The sequence below is a fragment of the Tupaia chinensis genome, unplaced genomic scaffold, assembly GCF_000334495.1.
Source record: "Tupaia chinensis unplaced genomic scaffold, TupChi_1.0 Scaffold000387_1, whole genome shotgun sequence".
Classification (NCBI taxonomy): Eukaryota; Metazoa; Chordata; class Mammalia; order Scandentia; family Tupaiidae; genus Tupaia; species Tupaia belangeri.
The window spans coordinates 2,775,619-2,794,963 of NW_006159889.1; the positions used below are offsets into that span (position 1 = coordinate 2,775,619).

At 40.3% G+C, this 19,345-nt stretch overlaps 1 protein-coding gene and 1 pseudogene across 1 annotated transcript in view; one reads left to right on the plus strand and one right to left on the minus strand.

The window, feature by feature from the left end:
- ZSWIM5 (zinc finger SWIM-type containing 5) overlaps nucleotides 1-19,345 on the minus strand; it is a gene marked incomplete in the record, with an annotated part of 174,855 nt that overhangs the window by 43,112 nt on the left and 112,398 nt on the right. Inside the window, 3 exon segments of the mRNA XM_027773921.1 lie at nucleotides 5,775-5,925; nucleotides 8,054-8,202; nucleotides 19,194-19,345. Of these exon segments, the coding sequence (XP_027629722.1) occupies nucleotides 5,775-5,925; nucleotides 8,054-8,202; nucleotides 19,194-19,345 (452 nt within the window).
- On the plus strand, nucleotides 2,554-3,353 carry LOC106735437 (40S ribosomal protein S3a pseudogene; annotated as a pseudogene).

Here is a 19,345-nt window from a genome sequence, read left to right on the forward strand (position 1 = left end):
GAAAGAGTGACTGCAGATAGCATCAAAGGAACTTTATTTTAAATTTGAGATTAAAAATATTAAAAGCATATTTAAATGCGGATGGGAATAATTCAGTAGAAAGAGGAAAGTAAATGATGCTAGAGAAGGGATATCATTGTAGGAGCTAAGTTCTTGAGAAAAGGAGATGAGATAAAACTCAGAGCACATATGTAATAATGGGTCTTTTATGGGAGAAGAGACACATCATGATTATTAACGGAAGAGAAAGCGAAACATTAGGATAAAGATGAGTAGATTAACAGATTTGTAGGTAGGAACATGGAGAAACTTCGTATCTGATTACTTTTATTTTCTGTAGCAGGAACTGAAGGTAGCGAGCCCATTTCTCTCTACTACACTGGTAGTTTCTTCAAACCCTCCCTAGGCCCTCTCCAGGTGAACAGGCTCTATGACCAGACAAGCCTGTAGAGTGGTTAGGGGAGGCACGAATGCACTGTGCTCTAGTGTCTGATCCAGTAAGGCTTCCCTCACTGCAGTGTTCTCAAGTGTGGTCTCTGGATTAGCAGCATTAGCATCCCATGGGAATTTGATAAAAATGCAAATTATCAGGCCCTACTCTACACCTACTGAATCTGAAACTCTGGGGATAGGACTCAGTGATCTATTTAAACAAGCACTCCAGGTGATTCTGAAAACTTTGAGAACCACTGTCTTAGGTTCTCTGCTGAGGGTTTTTTCAAAGGCTAATACAGCTATTTCTTAGATATGAAAATGTCAGAAATAAGAGCTTTCAGTAATGAACCCAAGTACATGGCAAGAGCTTTAAAGCACTGGGAACCAGCTCTGCTTGCTTCATCTTCCCTACCTTTGTCCCAAAGGCCAAGCCCAAATCCACAGCACAATCCCATGATTAGCATAGAAATTACTCCAGGACAATCAGGCCTCAGATAAAACTGACTTTCTTGAAGAAGCTAATTCCAAATTCAAACAACATATATTCTGTAGTGGCAGGTGATGGGGCTTACACAGCAAGACAGAATTGAGGATGTTACAGACACATGTTGGATTTACAATAGAATCAGACAGACTGGGATTCCAGTGTTAGAGCCACCATTTACTAATTTGTGACCCTGAAGAAAATGCTTAACTTTCCTGAGTTCAGTTTTCTCACCTAAAAATACGGAGATACTACTATTTTACCCTGGAAGGGAGTTCATAGCTACAACTCCTTCTGAAGAGAGATTAGCTGTAGTTCCCAAGTTATCATGCATCATGTTATTTGACCCTGTAACCTTGGTTATAACTGGTTGACCAGTGGCTTCAGACTAAGAGTGCAACACTCCTTGATTCAGAATGTGTGATTGTGTCACAGCAGAAACAGTTTTCTATAATTATTTTATTCTGTATCTAGAAGTAACTAGATCTGTCTCTGCTTCTTTATATAGTAAATACAGAAATTCCTCATGGGGTTGTTACACAATTAAATAATGTGAGTATTATCTTTAACACAAAGACTGGCACACCTATTCAATAATGTAGTAACTCATTAATAATGAGAACCCCAAAGTCAGTGCCTGCAGGTGATATAAAAAAGCCTTAGCACCCAAACTAAAAACCCAAGCTTACCAGCCCCCAAATAACCAAATACAGATCCAGTCATTAAGCCTTGCCTCTCCAAAGTTTTCTGCTCTAAGATAATAAAATAAATGCTCCAGTTCAGGAAAATTCACTAAAATACCAAGCTGCATTTTTTCCCTGTGTTTGTATGTGTTGTTTTTGTTTTGTTCTGTTTTAGTTTGCAGTAGCCAAATTTCATGATTGGCACAGATATTACTCTGATTGTTGCATTCACTCACTGTAGAGAGATATACAGAGGGGGGAAAGTGAGAAATAATTCCCAAGGGGGATGGCTATGCTGCAATCCCTTCTCTTCCAGTCTCCCCTCAGGACTTGGGGCATGTAGGCATATGTGCCCGGCATGTTTCCCAAGTCACCAGGTCCAGTGTTCAGACTGCTCAGCTGGCCACGTGGGATCCAGCCACCTTTGCCTTCATGGCACCTACTGGCCCTTTTTGTAGTATTTTATATGAGTGGACAGTTGTTGCTTTCTATGCTAGGAAAAATATGTATAAATTATATTTGAACTTTTAGAATATATTGTGTTAGGGGCTGGCAGGTAGTGTGGTTGAAGGTGCTAGATAACCACATGGCTAACCACGGTTCAAGTTCTGGACCTGGCGACTTGCTTTCTCACTTTCCCTTTCTCTCTATCTTTCTCTGGTCAAATTAAAATAATAATCATAGGGGCCAGCAGTTGGCGTAATGGCTATGTCTCTGGACTCCCATGTAGTCGACCACAGTTTGAGTGCTGGACCCAGTGGTTTAAATTCATGCCAGGTGTGTGTGCGTGTGTGCCCAAGATCCTGAGAGGAGAATGGAGGAGAAGGGATTGAAGTGTGTGTGTGTGTGTGGGGTGATTTCTCGCTTTCTGTCTCTCTCTTTCTGCCAAGCACATGTGGCCTATAGCAAAAACCTCTCCAAAATAACCCTTTTGGCTCTCTGAGTAGCACCATGGCGGCTGGCAAGAATAAGCCCCTTATGAAAGGCGGCAAAAAGGGAGCCAAGAAGAAAGTGGCTGATTCATTTTCTAAAAAGGATTGGTAGGATGTGAAAGCATCTGCTATGTTCAACAAAAGAAATATTGGGAAAACACTAGTTACCAGGACTCAAGGAACCAAAATTGCGTCTGATGGCCTTAAGGGCCGTGTGTTTGAAGTGAGCCTTGCAGATCTGCAGAATGACAAAGTTGCATTTAGAAAATTCAAGCCAATTACTGAGGACGTTCAGGGCAAAAACTTTCTGACTAATTTCCATGGCATGAATCTCACTGGTGACAAAATGTGTTCCATGATCAAAAAATGGCAGACCATGATTGAAGCTCATGTCAATGTCAAGACTACTGATGGTTATTTGTTTCGTCTCTTCTGTGTTGGATTTACTAAAAATCGCAACAATCAAATACGGAAGACCTCTTATGCCCAGCATCAGCAGGTCCGCCAAATCCAGAAGAAGATGATCAAAACTGTGACTTGATCACTCGAGGTGCAGAGAATTACTTGAAAGAAATGGTCAAGAAACTGATTCTAGACAGCATTGGAAAAGACATAGAAGAGGCTTGCCAATCCATCTATCCTCTCCATGATGTCTTCATCAGGAAAGTAAAAATACTAAAGAAGCCCAAGTTTAAATTGGGAAAACTCATGGAGCTTCACGGTGAAGGTAGTAGCTCTGGAAAAGCTACTGGGAATAAGAGAGGCACCAAAGTTGAACGAGCTGATGGATATGAACCATAAGTCCAAGAATCTGTTTAAAGTTCAGATTTTTAATAGTGACAAATAAAAAGTCCTATTTATGACTGTTTCCATCTGAATATTCTTTTTAAATAACCTGAAATCTTGGTGAATCAGATACTCTGGTTTGATAATGAAGTTTTTTTTTAAAGAATTATTAAATTTAATTAATTAATTAATTAATTAATTTAAATTTGACCAGAAAGAGACAGAGAGGGAAAGCAAGAAAGCAAGCCACCAGGTCTAGGACTTGAACCATGGTTAGCCATGTGGGAGTGTCCAGTGCCTTAACCACCATGCCACCTGCTGGTTCCGATAACGAAGTTTTTTGACCTGTGTATGAGTTTTATTAAATCGTTGAAAAGGAAAAAAAAACTCTCCAAAATATTCATAATAACAATAACAAGTGGAATTAAGTAATTATTAAAACATATATCATGTTAGAACTTTTTTAGTGTAACCTAAAAATAGGGCCATGACTGGATGGGGAGTTCAGGGTATGGAAGACTCCAAAAACAGGGAGAACAGTTAAGCACTAGTATTGCAAAACTGCCTCGGAGAAAGGGGGTGCACAGAGAAATGATAACTAACTTGAAGGGGAGAATCTTTTTTTTTGGAAAGGTTTTTGCTATAGGGCGCATGCGCTCGCCAGACAGACAGAGAGAGACAGAGAGACAGAAAGTGAGAAATCACCCCCCAGAGAGGATGGTCACGTCACAATCCCTTCTCCTCCATTCTCCTCTCGGGATCTTGGGCACGCATGCACACGCGCCTGCCCTGGGCTTTAAGTTTTAAGCCACCGGGTCCGGGACGCGAACAGCGGTCGACTATGTGGGAGTCCAGCGACATAGCCATTACGGTAACTGCTGGTTCCCGAAGGGGAGAATCTTGAACAGACCATTCAAGAGACCACAGTTGTAATCTAATTTAAAAGGTCCAAGGCCTTGAACTAGATTAGTGGTTATGGGAAATAAAAAGTGTGCATGGACACTAAATTGAATTTTAAAGGTTGGGGAACCAAATGAAACTGGTGACTAGATATAGGGAATGAAAGAAAATAAAGTGCTTGACAGTAAGTTTGGTAGAGAAATGGTAGTGCTAAGGCCAGAGTCACAGGAACTTAGACCTGAGTTCATTCTGGATCTTTCAGTAGATATGGTCACTCGGCAGTTGCTACTCTGGCACTAGAATGCAGAAGATAAAGAAGATAATGTTGAGCTCACCATGTAAGTATGCTCTGACACCATAATACTGAAAAACAAAAATTGTCAAGGAAGTGTAGAGAAAAAAAAGAACAAAAGGACAAAGCTTAAATCTCAGAAACTGTCCTGTGTTTAGTCAGTACAGCTAGATTAAGTGAGCTACGTACAAAACACAAAGTCAGAAGTGTGGCCTCCAAGGTCTGGTTAGGAATGATACAGAAGAGCAGATTCAGAGGAAGTAGAAAGTAATACTGGTAAGTATTTGGAGAGCCAGGCAAAGAGGTTTTCTCTCAAGAAGGTCTTTTTTTAGAATTATTTAACTTTAGTTATTACTATCATTATTACTATTATTTTAATTTGACCAGAGAGAGAAAGTAATAAGGCAAGCCACCAGGTCTGGGTGGCGAACCACAGTTAGCCATGTGGGAGGCCAGTGCCTTTAACCACCACGCCACCTGCTGGGCCCTTTAGTTTGCTATTATAGCACATGTATTCACAGGAAAGAGACAAAGACAAAGTGAGAAAGTGGCCTCCGGGGAGATGGCCACATCACAATCCCTTTTCTATTCTCTTATCCTGATTTTGGGCACACAGGCACATGAGCCTGGTGTGTTTTTCAAGCTGCTGAGTCCAGGACTCAAGTTACACAGTTAGGGAACCAGCAGTTAGCATAATGGCTATGTCGCTGAACTCCCATGTAGTCGACTGCGGTTCGAGTCCTGGACCTGGTGGCTTAAACTCACGCCAGGCATGTGTGCGCGCGTGCCCAAGATCCTGAGAGGAGAATGGAGGAGAATGGATTGCGGCGTGGCCATCCCCTCTGGGGGGTGATTTCTCGCTTTCTGTCTCTTAGGTCTCTCTCTGTCTTTCTGGCCTCTAGGTTTCTGTCTTTCTGGCAAGCACACACGCCCTATAGCAAAATCCTCTAAAAAAAAAAAAAAAATTACACAGTCAGCCATGTGGGATCCAGCTTCCTTAACTGCCATCCCACCTGGCTGGCCCTCAGGAAAGTCTTTGGGGTAACAACTAAAACAGATTGTTGCTATCAATACCAAAACTCAATGCTTGTGGAAGTAATAAAAGTAAGTTCACAATTACTCTGGATGGTCTCTGTAGAACCTAAATCATCAGACGAACTTAGCAAGATTGCCAGGCAGTGACAGAGGCAAGTGTTCACTAACACTCTTGCCAGAGAGCAAGCTGGTAAGACATAACCCTTCTTTGAGAGATGGGAACTTACCCAGCTCATCCCAGAGTTGCCTGCACTTGTCTGTCATGCTTGTTCCTTGCTGCCTCCAGAGTGTGAGACGAGGGTCAGCCATAAACTGCTCAGTTATAAGTGTCAGCATCCTGGCTCCATTGGAATCTCTCATCCGTAGCATCTCTCGTACCTGATATATAAAGAGGGGCAAGAGATAGGTGACTGAACAACATAAAAAAGTAGGAGGTAAGGGAGGGGTAAGGGGAGAAGATGAAGTACCTAGGCACAACATATCCAAGAGACAGAAAGAACTCTTGCCCTCAGTAACTCTGCAAGTATCAAGAAAGCGTGTTGTGCATAATGAGATACCACTTTATAACCAATAGGATGGCTAGAATAAAAGTTAGATAACTACAAGTACTGGCTGGGATATAGAAAAATTGGAAACTCTGTTGGTGGAAATGTGAAATGCTGCAGACACCTTGGTAAATAGTCTGGCAGATCCTCAAATGATTTAACATAAGAGCTACCATATGACCCACCAATTCTGCTCCAAAAGAGAAATGAAAATACATGTCCACACAGAAGCCTGTACAATGTTTATAGCAGCATTATGTGTAACAGCCAAAAGGCGGAAACACTCAAATGTCCACCAACAGATGAATGGATAAACAAAATGTGGAGTATCTACATAATGGACTAATACTCAGCCATAAAAAAAAAAAAAAATGAAGTACTGATTCTCACTATACCACAGATGAACCCTCAAAACACTATGTTCCAACTATATGAGTCCATTCATATGAAAGTCCAGAACAGGGGAGCCGACAGAGACAGAAAATAGATTAGTGGTTATTTACAGCTGGAGGAGGGGGATGTAGAGGATAAAGAAATGGTAATTAAAGGCATAAGATTTCTTTTGAAGGGGATAAAAAATGTTTTAGGGGCCAGCAGTTGACATGGTGGTTGAGGTGCTGAACTCCCACGTGGCCAACCATGGTTCGAGTTCGAGACCTAGCAGTTTGCTTTCTTACTTTCTCTCTCTCATTCTCTCTGGTGAGCACATATGCCCTATAGCAAATTAAAATAATAACAATAATAAATAAAATAAACAATTCTTTTAAAAAATGTTCTAAGTTGACTGGTGATGGCTGCATGTATCTGTGAATATACTAAAAAACCACTAAATTGTACACTTTCTTTCTGGAAATTGTACACTTTTTAAAAATAATTATTCTATTTAATTTTATTTATTTATTTATTTTTATTTCTTTTACTTTCTTTGGAGAGGTTTTTGTTATAAGGCATGTGCACTCATCAGAAAGACAGAGACAGAGAGAGAAAGCATGAATCACCCCCCAGGGGGGATGGCCATGCCACAATCCCTTCTCCTCCATTCTCTTCTCAGGATCTTGGGCATGTATGCACATGCGCCCAGTGTGAGCTTAAGCCACCAGGTCCGGGACTCGAACCATGGTCGACTACATGGGAGTCCAGTGACAAAGCCATTACGCCAACTGCTGGTCCTTATTTATTTTTCAATTTGACCAGAGAGAAAGAGAGAGAGAGAGACAGAGACAGAAAGAGAGAAATTGAGAAAGCAAGCCGCCAGGTCTGGGGCTAGAACCATGGTCGGCCATGTGGGAGTCCACTGCCCTTAACCACCATGCCACCTACTGGCACTAAATTATACACTTTAATTGGATGACCTGTATGGTATATACAATATATTTCACTAAAGGTATACAATAAAAAAAGAAAGAACACAAATCTGCTGTGAGAGATCCCTGTTTCAAAATACTAAGTCCCTTCAGGGACACTGGTAAAACTCTGATCTTCAGTTTCACTAGGCAGCCTTAGATTCAAAGCAGAGAAAAGGTACTTTTCTTGCTAAAACCTCTTCAGCAATCCTAACCTATTTAGTGAAACAGAGAAGGAACAGGACTACCAGACTACCAGGATGTAGTAATAGGATTCCCCGGATACAGCACGCTCATCCGCTTTAAGTAGCCTCTCCACTTGGCTTCAAGCATTCGGTACAACTAGATTAAGTGAGGTGGGTACAAAGCCAGAAGTGTGGTGAGCCTAGTTTACAAAAGAACATTTCAAGGGGCCAGCAGATGGTGTGGTGGTTAATGGTGCAGGATTCTCACATGGCCAAACGTGGTTCAGGTCCTGGACCTGGTGTCTAGCTTTCATGGTTTCCCCTTCTCTCTCTCCATTCAAATTGAAAAATAATAATGGATAAATAAATCAATAAATATTTTTAAAAATAAAAAGAACATTTCGAAAACTGGAAAACCTTTTTCATATATTACCTTGGCAAACATTGAGTTGAGCTGCTTTCCAGAGCCATAGTAACCCCCCTGGGAGAGAAAGAGCTTCACTTGTTCTTTTACTTGTTCTTCATCCAGATGCCAACAGTTCTCATCATCAATGCTGGCTCCAGCTGTGGGGTCAGGGGCTCCTGTGAGGAATGGAACGGTGATATGAATCCTTTGAGTTCACATGGTACACATTTAGCTGGTGGGCACTTTGTGAGCATATTCAAATATAGATAATTTATCCTGCTTTAATATGAGTGGGCTTTGTCAACTATGAATTGTAGGAGACAGGAATCAGTACTTCACTTTTTTAAAAAAGAATTATTTATTTATTTAATTCCATTTGTTATTGTTAGTTTTTTTGATTTGACCACCAGAGAGAAAGAGAGAGAGAGAGAGAGAAAGGGAAAAACGAGAAAGCAAGCCACCAAATCTGGGACTTGAACCATGGTTGGCCATGTGGGAATCCAGTGCCCTTATCCACCACACACCGCCTGCTGGCCCCCAGTACTTCACTCTTAGTGTAACAGACCTAATACTGGTTTCATGTTTACTTAAATCTTAGTTGGTATCTTCTTTCAAGGTCTAGAGGAAAAAAGCTTAGAAGAAAATATCCATGCAATACTGTGAAATATACATTTGACCCTCAGTATCACTGAGTTCCACAACCCTGAATCCAACCAGTGGTGGATGAAAAATGTTATACTGGGCCGGCAGGTGGCATGGTGGTTAAGGTGCTGGACTCCACATGGCTGACTGCGGTCTGAGTCTTGAACCTGGCAGCTTGCTTTCTCACTCTGTCTTTCCCTCTGGTCAAACTGAATAATAATAAATAAATAATTCTTTAAAAAAATGTTATATTGTTGGTGACATATACTATGCATTGATAGGTCTATGATGGTTGCAAATGTACTGAAAATGTACTAACTTGTTTTGGTTAGTTTTCCCTAACCAATACAGTATAACGACTATTCACATAGCATTTAGATGGGTTTTATAAGTATTCTAGAGATGATTTTTTAAAAAGAATTATTTATTTATTTAATTCCATTTGTTTTTAATATTTTTCAATTTGACTAGACAGAAGCAGAGAGAGAGAAAGAGAAAACAAGAAAACAAGCCACCTGGTCTGTGACCTGAACCACAGTTGGCCACGTGGGAATCCAGCACCTTTAACCACCACGCCACTTGTTGCCCCTGAAATGATTTATTTTTTAATTGCCAGAGTGTCCTGTCTTGATGAGAGAGAGAGAGAGACAGAGAGAGAGACAGACAGAGAGAAAGCACCTCTCCAACAGGGAATGGTCATGCCACAATCCTCTTTCCTCGACTTTTCCATTCTCTAAGGATTTTGGGCACACATGCACATATATCCAGTATATTTTTTAAGTCACTGGGTAGCCTGAGATGATTTAAAATATTCAAAATTAAAATTACAAGAACTGTGGTCCCTTGTTATCTATAGGGGATTGGGGCCAGGGACCCACCATCTCAGGATTTAATAATCTGTGCATGTTCAAGTCTTTTGTATTAAATGACATAATATTTGTATATATTTTAATGTGAATTTATTTATTTATTTTTAAAGAATTATTTATTTAGGGACAAGCAGATGGCACAGTGGTCACATTGCTGAACATTCAGCAACTTCCAGAAATGGCCGATTGCAGTTTGAGTCCTGGACCTGGCGACTTAAAACTTGTATCGCATGTTTACCACATGTACACCAGGTGCGTGTGTGTACATGCCCCACATCTCAAGATGAGACTGGAGAAGGGATTGTGGATTGCACATGGCTCTCCCCCCAGGGGCTGATTGCTCACTTTCTGTCTCTGGCAAGTATATGTAGTATACGTGCCCTATAGTAAAAATCTCCACCAAAGTTATTTAATTTTATTTATTTATTTATTTATTTATTTATTTATTTATTTATTTATCTATCCAATTCTTTATAGGGCATGTGTGCTCACCAGAGAGAGACACACAAATGAGAGAGAGAGAAAGAGAGAGAGAGAGAAACTGAGAAAGTAAGCTGCCAGGTCTGGGACTCGAACTGTGGTTAACCATGTGGGAGTCTAGCTCCTTAAACACCATGCCATCTGCTGACCTCTCTTGTGCTCTTTAAATCATCTCTAGATTACTTATTATATTTTTAAAAGAATGATCTTATTTAACTTTGTTTATGTATTTATTTTAATTTGACTAGAGAGGGACAGAATGAAAGAGAGAGAGAGAGAGGGAAAGCGAGAAGCAAGCCACCAGGTCCAGGACTCAAACTGAAGTCAGCCATGTGGGAGACCAGAGCCCTTAATCACCACACCATGGGCCAGCACCATCTCTAGATTACTTATAATACCCAATACAATGTAAATGCTTTGTAAATAGTTGCTATACTATACTATTTAGGTCAAATTTTTTTTAAAAGTCTGTACATGTTCAGTACAAATGCAACCATTATAGGCCTACAAAGTACACATTAAAACATAACGTTCTCAAGCCAATGTTGATCAAATATATGGATACAGTACCCTAGAATACAGAGGGCTGGCTGTATTTGGTCTTTGTCCCTTCCTAGCAGAAACTACTAAAATTCTCAGACTCTTCAAAGTGATAAGTACCTTTTATTATGCTAATGAATTGGCCAATGGTTGGCAGCCCCTAGGTAGGGGCTGATTAACAGAAACACCAAAGTAGGATTAGAGAGTTGGGACTTTCTGCCCTTCCCACCACAGCTCTGAGGAGGGGCAGGGACTAAAGGTTAAATTGGTCACCAGTGGCCAATTATTTAATCAATCATGGCTATGTAATAAAGCCGTCATAAAACCCCAAAAGGAGAGGGCTTGGAGAGCTTCCAGATAGCAGAACATGCGAAGATTCCTGGAGGGTAGCACACCCAGAGGGCATGGAAGTTCCCCAGCCCTTACCACACGCCTTGCTTTTAAGCACCTCTTCATCTGTATTCTTTGTAATATCATTTATAATACACTAGTAAATGTTAAGTAGTGTTTCCCTAAATTCTGTAAGGCACTCTAACAAATTAATTGAACTCCAGGAGGGGGTCGAGAACCCCAATTTATAGTGGACTAGTCAGGAGCACAGGCAAAAACCCTAGAGTTTGGAACTGGCATCGGGTATTAAGCTCTGAGCCCTTGATCAGACGCTATCTTCAGGTATATAGTATCAGAATTAAATTGAATTAGAGGACACTCGGTTGCCGATGCAGAAATGATTACTTACTTGATATGCAGGGGAAAAAAAAATCCCCAACTATTTGTTCATGGAAAAGTTCTGTGTTGTGTTTCTGAGAGTATAGTGGTAGAAACTGAACTTGTTTTTCCTTTATATCTTCAGAACACAATATGAAAATAATGATGTAATTTTTTTCCTTGTAGGATAACATTTTGTTTTGCCTTCCTATGAAGTTGAAATATGCCTTAATGTAAATGCATTATTTTCAAATTAAAAATACTTTCTTAGACCATAAAATTCTGTTCTTAAAGTTCCCCATAAAACTGCCCCCTAGTGGCCAGCAGGTGATGTAGTGGTTAAGACTGACTCCCATATGGCCGACCATGGTTTGAGTCCTGGACCTGATGGCCTGAAAATCAAGCACAACATGTCTACGTGCCCCAAATGCCTGGAGGAGACTGGAGGAGAAGACTGCGGCATGGTCATCCCCCTTGATGAGTGATTTCTCACTTTCCCTAGCTCTGCCTCTCTCTGGCGAGGGCACACACTCTATGACAAAAACCTTTAAAAAATCCCCAAACAAAAAAACTGCTCCTTAAAGTATTTGGTAGAGTTGTATATAATGGCAATATAATTTAATAAATTCTTACTCAAAATATCTTTCCGATCTGGGCTCACCTTGACAATATCACTTAAATCACAGCAGTAGTTACCTACACATCTCTCTTCCCTAGCAGTCTGTTAGGTGCTCATTCATAGTGGAGTCCCTAGTGGAATCCACAGCTGAATTATACATAGCATAGTGCTGGAAATGACAGGCACTCTGAAAATGTTTTTGGAATGAAAACAGATTCTTCTCCTCTCATTCTTATAGAGTCTTATGACAGTTTTTAGAAACCTGCTTCTGAGTGATGACAGATCATTAAATAAATGCTCTGTGGGTGCAGTCATGGAATAGGTTACACATTCATTTCATGTTTAGTCAGTCTGCCTTTCTCCTTGTCTCCCTACATCAGAGTTCTGCTTCAATGAAATCTGAGTCTGCATAACAAAGCTTACCTTCTTAGTATATCCTACTCTCCAGGGAATTAAGAGGGACTGGGGCCAGCAGGTGGTGTGGTGAAGGCGCTGGACACTCCCAAATGGCCAACCATTCAGTGTCGGACCTGGTGGCTTGCTTTTCCCCTTTCCCTCTCTTTTTGTATGTCTCTCTCTGGTCAAATTAAAATAAATGAATAGGGACCAGCAGTTGGCGTACTGGCTATGTCGCTGGACTCCCATGTAGTCGGCCACGGTTCAAGTCCCAGACCCAGTGGCTTATCCTCACACTGGGTGCGTGTGTGTGTGTGTGTGTGTGCCCAAGATCCTGAGAGAAGAATGAAGGAGAAGGGATTGTGGCGTGGCCAACCCCCCGGGGGGTGATTTCTCACTTTCTGCCTCTCTGTCTGTCTGTCTGACAAGAAATCACCCCCCAGGGGGGATGGCCATGCCGCAATCCCGTCTCCTCCATTCTCCTCTCAGGATCTTGGGCACGCACACACACGCGCCCAGCGTGAATTTAAGCCACCGGGTCCGGGACTTGAACCACAGTCGACTACATAGGAGTCCAGCGACATAGCCATTATGCTAACTGCTGGTCCCCAGGCAATAACACTTTTCATAGCACTTTATTACTTCTGTCTTATTTTATTTTACATTAGAATTTTGCATTTTTCATATACTGCCAATTAAAATGAATTTTAAAAAAGAGATTTATTTTTGTACCTCACAATGCCTGGCTTCTTGGAGCACTGAGTTAATATTTCTAGAATGAATTTATAGTATTTGCTCACCTGAAACTTACATATTTGTAAATCTGTAAATACTTAAGTTTAAGGTGGGCAAATACTATATCCTATACCTTTGCACCCCAAAAGTGGCAAAGCAAAACAAATACCCTCTTTGTCCTTAAATATTTGTTGATAACAATAATTATTTAGTGTTTCCTACATGCCAAAGGGTAGCACTTTGTATACATATGCCCACTACAGTGTATGCTCCTTGAGGGCAGAAAACTGTTGTTTGCTGGTATATTCTCAACATGTAGAAAAGTGCCTGGGAGACATTTAATAAATATCTGTTGAATAAATCCCAGAGGACCTTCATAACAACTCATGAGGTGGTGTTATCCTAATTTTAAAATGAAGAAACTAAAGTTCAGACAGGGTAAGTAACTTAACAGATGTAAAGTTTATGAGCTAAGATCTATATCCGCAACCTAGCCTTTCTCCAAAGGCTGTGTTCTTCACTACAAGGTTATACTTTGGCCTCTGCCCTGTACTGCTATCATCCACCAACTGCTTTTAGGTCCTGGAACATAAACTGATGTCATCATTCCTTGGACTATTCTACTACACAGAATATGAAATAAGTCAGAATAATGCATCTTTCCTATAGTAAGGAGAAAATTCTCACTAGTACCATGATTCCCAAGTGTTCATATACAAATAATCATTTGGGGTTTGTGTTAAAAATTCAGATTATAAGTCTAGAAACAATGGTGCAGGCAGTAGAGTACAGTGCATGAAGCCAGAGTCAAAACAGACTCTAGGTTAGGATCCTGGATTGGGTGTGCTCATGGGTGCGCCTGTGGTCTTGGCTAGCTGGAATGCTATGGGGAGGATCATGGCATGGCAAGACCCTGTTGGGTGGTGGGGAAGCGGGGCGGGGGGGTGGGTAGTCCCTGTCTCCTCCCTATGAAAGAAATAAAGAAACTTTTTTTTTTTAAACCAGATTATAGAATCTCACCTGTAATGATTCTGGTTTTTAGTAGCTCCATAGAGAGAGAACAGATAAACTAAGATAAACCAAGGAGTGGGCTTCTCAGTACCTCGGAGTTAAGGAAGGAGTGATGCCCTAGTAGCAGAGGGCAGAGATTATTTGAATACCAACTCTTACCCTTGGGTGGTCCAGTTAGGATCCGAAAAACCAAAAACCTAGAAATAGGACCCAGTCTCCCAGGAGAGCTGGCCTTAATCAACTGGTTAGAAGTGTGGAGTGATATCCCCCCTAAGGATTTGAAGGACCTCCCTGGGGTCCAAGTGGTGGTGTGGCAGAATCTATAGAAGGAAAAAGGCACATTTATAAATATCTTGTGTGCCAAATACAGAAAACTGCTGGGACTGGAAAACAATAAGGCAAAGCCTTGAGTGTTACTAGAAGTAAAATTTTATTTTAATTTGACCAGATAGGGACAGAGTGTGTGTGTGAGACACAGAGAGAGAGAAAGTGAGAAAGCAAGCTGCCAGGTCTGGGACTCAAATCACAGTCAGTCATGTGGGAGTCCAGTGCCCTTAACCATCACTCCACCTGCTGGCACTAGAAGTAAAATTTTAAAAGGGTTCCAAACTTCAAAAACATTTGTTTACCTGATAGGTGAGAAAGGAAGGTAAACTGTGTAAATATTTGCTGATCTGCAATAGACTAGAAGATAAGAAGCTGGGCTGTCAAAATGAGTGATTGAGATGCAAAGAAAAAAGGGAGAAAAAGCAGCATTTGTGGATCCAGGGAGTTGGTATAACTGCTGAGACAATCAAAGTCACCTGCAAAGAGCATGAATTGGCCCCAAGAAGAATTTCACAAGACGTTTTCATTTCTTCAACCAGTATTTACTGAGAGACTGATATGCAATAGAAACTGTCAAATATTGCATATAGAGTGATTAATAAAGCAGATATACTCCATGTCCTCACTGAGCTTTTAGACTTTCTGGAGAGATGTTAAGCCAATAATCACAAATACACATTTTTGTGTTGAAAAGGAGTCAAATGAGACATCCCTAAAAAAGAAAAATGACACTTAGGGCAACACCTGAGGAACGAACAGGCCCTGGAAGAGAGTAGAGGACATATTGTGTGTATTTTTTGGTTCAAAACTAACATAAAGTTGTAAATTACTTTGGTAATTAAATACAACTATCATAAAAGAGGAGGATAGGAAGAGAAGATTTTTTTTCTCAAGGAGAGACTATTATGTGAAAATGTAGGCAAAAGCCAGGTCATGCAGGTTTTTCAGGCCATAGAAATTTGCACTTTATCAGGGCCAGCAGGTAGCACAGTGGTTATAGTGATGGACTTCCACATGGCTGACTGTGGTTTGAGTCCCAGTTCTGGTGGCTTGAAACACACGCCGGGTGCATGTGTGTGCATGTCCAAAATCCTGAGAGGAGAATGAAGAAGAGATTGCAGCATGGCCATCCCCCCCAGGGAGGTGATTTCTTACTTTCTCTCTCTGTCTCCAGTGAGTGCATGTGCCCTACAGCAAAAATTTAAAAAAAAAAAAAAGTGTTATCTTTTTGTTTTTACTTTGTCAGAGGACATGTGTGCTCACTAGAGAGAGACACAGAGAAAGACAGAGGAAAGAAAGAAAGCACCCAACCACCACCACCATGGGGGATGATCACACTACAATCCTTTTCTTCTGTTTCTCCCTCCTGCCTAGATTTTGAGCATGCATGCACGCACACACATGGCACGTTCATCAAGCTGCCAGGTCTAAGACTTGAACTGTGCAATCAGTCAAGTGGGACCCAACTGCTTTAACCACCAGGCCACAGGGCTGTGGCCCTGTACTTTATCTTGATAGTAGTAGAAAATCATTGAAGGATTTTAAATAAGCAATATGATAATATCTGCAGTTATAGAAAAATCATCTTGAATGTCTCATGGAGAGTGGAACCCAAGGAAGTAACAGCTGGTATGGAAAGATCAGTTAGAAGGCTATTATAGTAGCAATCTTGGTGAGAAACTTACAGTGGTATACTGTAGGGTGACAGTAATATCACTAGAGAGAAGTAGAAATTATTAAATATATATTTAAAAAGAAAAATTGATAAATTTTATAATAGAATACATGAAGAATATTAAAAAAAAAGTGTCAGAGATGATTATAAGGTTTCTATCATGACCCAGTGGCTAGATGGTGGTGCTATTTATTGAGATAGTGACTACAGGAGGATAAACAAGTTGGACAAAGAAGATCATAAAGTCACACTTTGATATGTTCATCTTGAGATCTTGAGATGTCTCTATGATATGAAATAGTTGGATACATATTCTAAAGGTCAGAAGATCTGAGCTGGAGAAATATTTCTGTGAGTCATAGCACATAGATGACATTTAAAGTCAAGAATGTAGTTGAGATTGTCTATAGAGATCCTGTAAAATAAGAAGAGAACATTTTTGAAAATTGTAATTATTTATTTACTTTTTAATTTGACCAGAGAGGGACAGAGAAAGAGAGAGGGAAAGTGAGAAAGCAAGACTCCAGGGTTTGGGACTTGAACCGTGGTTGGTCATGCGGGAGTCCAGCACCTTTAATCACCATGCCACCTGCTGGCCCCAAGAAGAGGACATTTAAGATTAATCTATAAGAATGTATATTTTGGAGTAACTAAAAATAAAGAAAAGGATTTTGAATGAACACAGATCATTTTGACTAAATAAACTAGACCTGGAGTTCACAAACTGGCTCCTTCAGCTGCCCCTCATTAATTCCCAGGTAAAATATAAAAACAAAACAAAACAAAACAAAACAAAACCCACACAACTTCTGGCTTAAAAATCAAGTCAAATCAAATCAAATTCAAATGTCATGTTCACCGGTTAGAACATTTTAGTCTTTCCATAAAAGGGGATGAATATGAAACTACTCATCATCAGTAGTAATAAAGTAGACCTGGTCGGTGTCAATGGTGCTTTAGTGTTAGTTTAAATTTCTCTTCAGGATTATAAAAGAAGTGGTGATAAGTGAACACAAAATGGGACAGATATCTTTTATGAATAATTATGAAGAAACAAAACATTGTGTGGGTTGATACACCAAGTTAGCACTGATACTATAGACCTGTCCTGAGGGAGCTATGAAGTCTGAGAAAGTTCTCATTCTTAAGTTTGCTTTTTTTTTCTTAACTATAAAAACAACATATGCTTATTATAGAAAATACATTAAAACATAAAATAAAGATGCACCAGAGGGGCTGGCAGGTGGCATGGTAGTTAGGGGCGCTGGACTCCCCACATGGTCAACTGTGGCTCACGTCCAGACCTGGCAGCTTGCTTTCTTGCTTTCTGTCTCTCTCTCTCTGTCTCTCTCTCTGTGTCCCTCTCTGGTCAAAATTAAAAATAAATAAATAAATAAAGTTAAATAAAATAATTTTTTTTTTTTTTGGAGAGATTTTCACTGTAGGGCGCGTGCGCTCGCCAGACAGACAGAGAGAGACATAGAGACAGAAAGCGAGAAATCACCCCCTAGGGGGGATGGTCACGCCGCAATCCCTTCTCCTCCATTCTCCTCTTGGGATCTTGGGCACGCACGCACACACGCCCGGCGTGAGTTTTAAGCCACCGGGTCCGGGACGCGAACCGCGGTCGACTACGTGGGAGTCCAGCGACATAGCCATTACGCTAACTGCTGGTTCCCCAATAAAATAATTCTTAAAAAAAAAAAAAAATCTGCCATAGATTACCACTGTTAATATGGTGGTGTATTTCCTTCTAGTCTTTTGTCCTGTACAAATACAGATGTATGTATAAATATACACAGTTTCTTAAATTAACCAAACATTTTTCAAAAAGAATTATTTAGTTTTACTGACTATCACTTTTTAAATTTATTCTTTAAAATAATTACTTTATTTAACTTTATTTGTTTTAATTTGCCTGGAGGGTTGGGAAGAGAGCGAGAGAAAGAGATAGAGAGAGACAGAAAGAAAGAGAAAGTGAGAAAGCAAGCTGCAAGGTCTGGGATTTGAATCATGGTTGGCCATATGGGAGTCCAACACCTTTAAAGACGCTGGTGCGTCTTTATTTTACGTTTTAATGTATTTTCTATAATAAGCATGTGTTGTTTTTATAGTTAAGAAAAAAAAAGCAAACTTAAGAATGAGAGAACTTTCTCAGGCTTCATAGCTCCCTCAGGACAGGTCTATAGTATCAGTGCTAACTTGGTGTATCAACCCACACAATGTTTTGTTTCTTCATAATTATTCATAAAAGATATCTGTCCCATTTTGTCTTCACTTATCACCATTTCTCTTATAATCCTGAAGAGAAATTCAAACTAACACTAAAGCACCATTTACACGCCACCTGTTGGTCCCCTTATTATCATTTTTAAATTTTCTCTCTTTTTTTTTCCCAAAAGGTTTTTGCTATACGGTGTGTGCACTCACCAGAAAGACAGAAAGAGACAGAGAGACAGAAAGCAAGAAATCACCCCAAGGGGGATGGCCACACCGCAATCCTTTCTCCTCCATTCTCCTCTCGGGATCTTGGGCACGCATGCCCACACACCTGGCGTGAATTTAAGCCACTGGGTCTGGGACTTGAACTGCGATTGGCTACATGGGAGTCCAGTGACATAGCCATTATGCCAGCTGCTGGTCCACATCATTTTAAAATTTTCTATGGAGCACATGTGCTCACCAAAGAAAGACAGAGAGATAGAATGAGAAGGCAAGCTGCCAGGTCCAGACTTGAATAGTGGTCAACTATGTGGGCATCTAGTTAGCTAAACCACCATGCCACCAGCTGGCCCCTAACTAAACATTTTTACTATAATATAAATGATGAAACATTCACGAATTTTAAGTATGCAGATTGATGAATTGTCACACATGATTGTAACTATCTCCAAAGACAAAAAATAGAATATTACCATTACCCCATGCCAAAATCTTTCAGAGGTAGATAACTAGATTGCTTTAAGAAACTAAAAATCAAACATAGTAGTTTGGATAGAATAAACTATGTAGTTTGTATATACATATAAACTAAGGTTAAACGCTTACAATTGTAGAAATATTCCAACCTCTACACATGCAGTAAAGACAGTGGAGAGAAAAGGGTTGCTTTGGTCACAGTGGTAGTGAAAAAGACCATTCTTAGCAACAAAAATATACAATTACCATTCACTTGGTTGATTTCTGAGTTGGAGGACAGAATCTCATCTGCCAGTTTCTGTGCAGTAGGAAGAACTTCAGTGTGGTGTGCAGTGATTAAATATTGAATAAACTTTTGTAGCTGGTCTCTATTCATCTGGAAAAGGGTTTCTGAGATC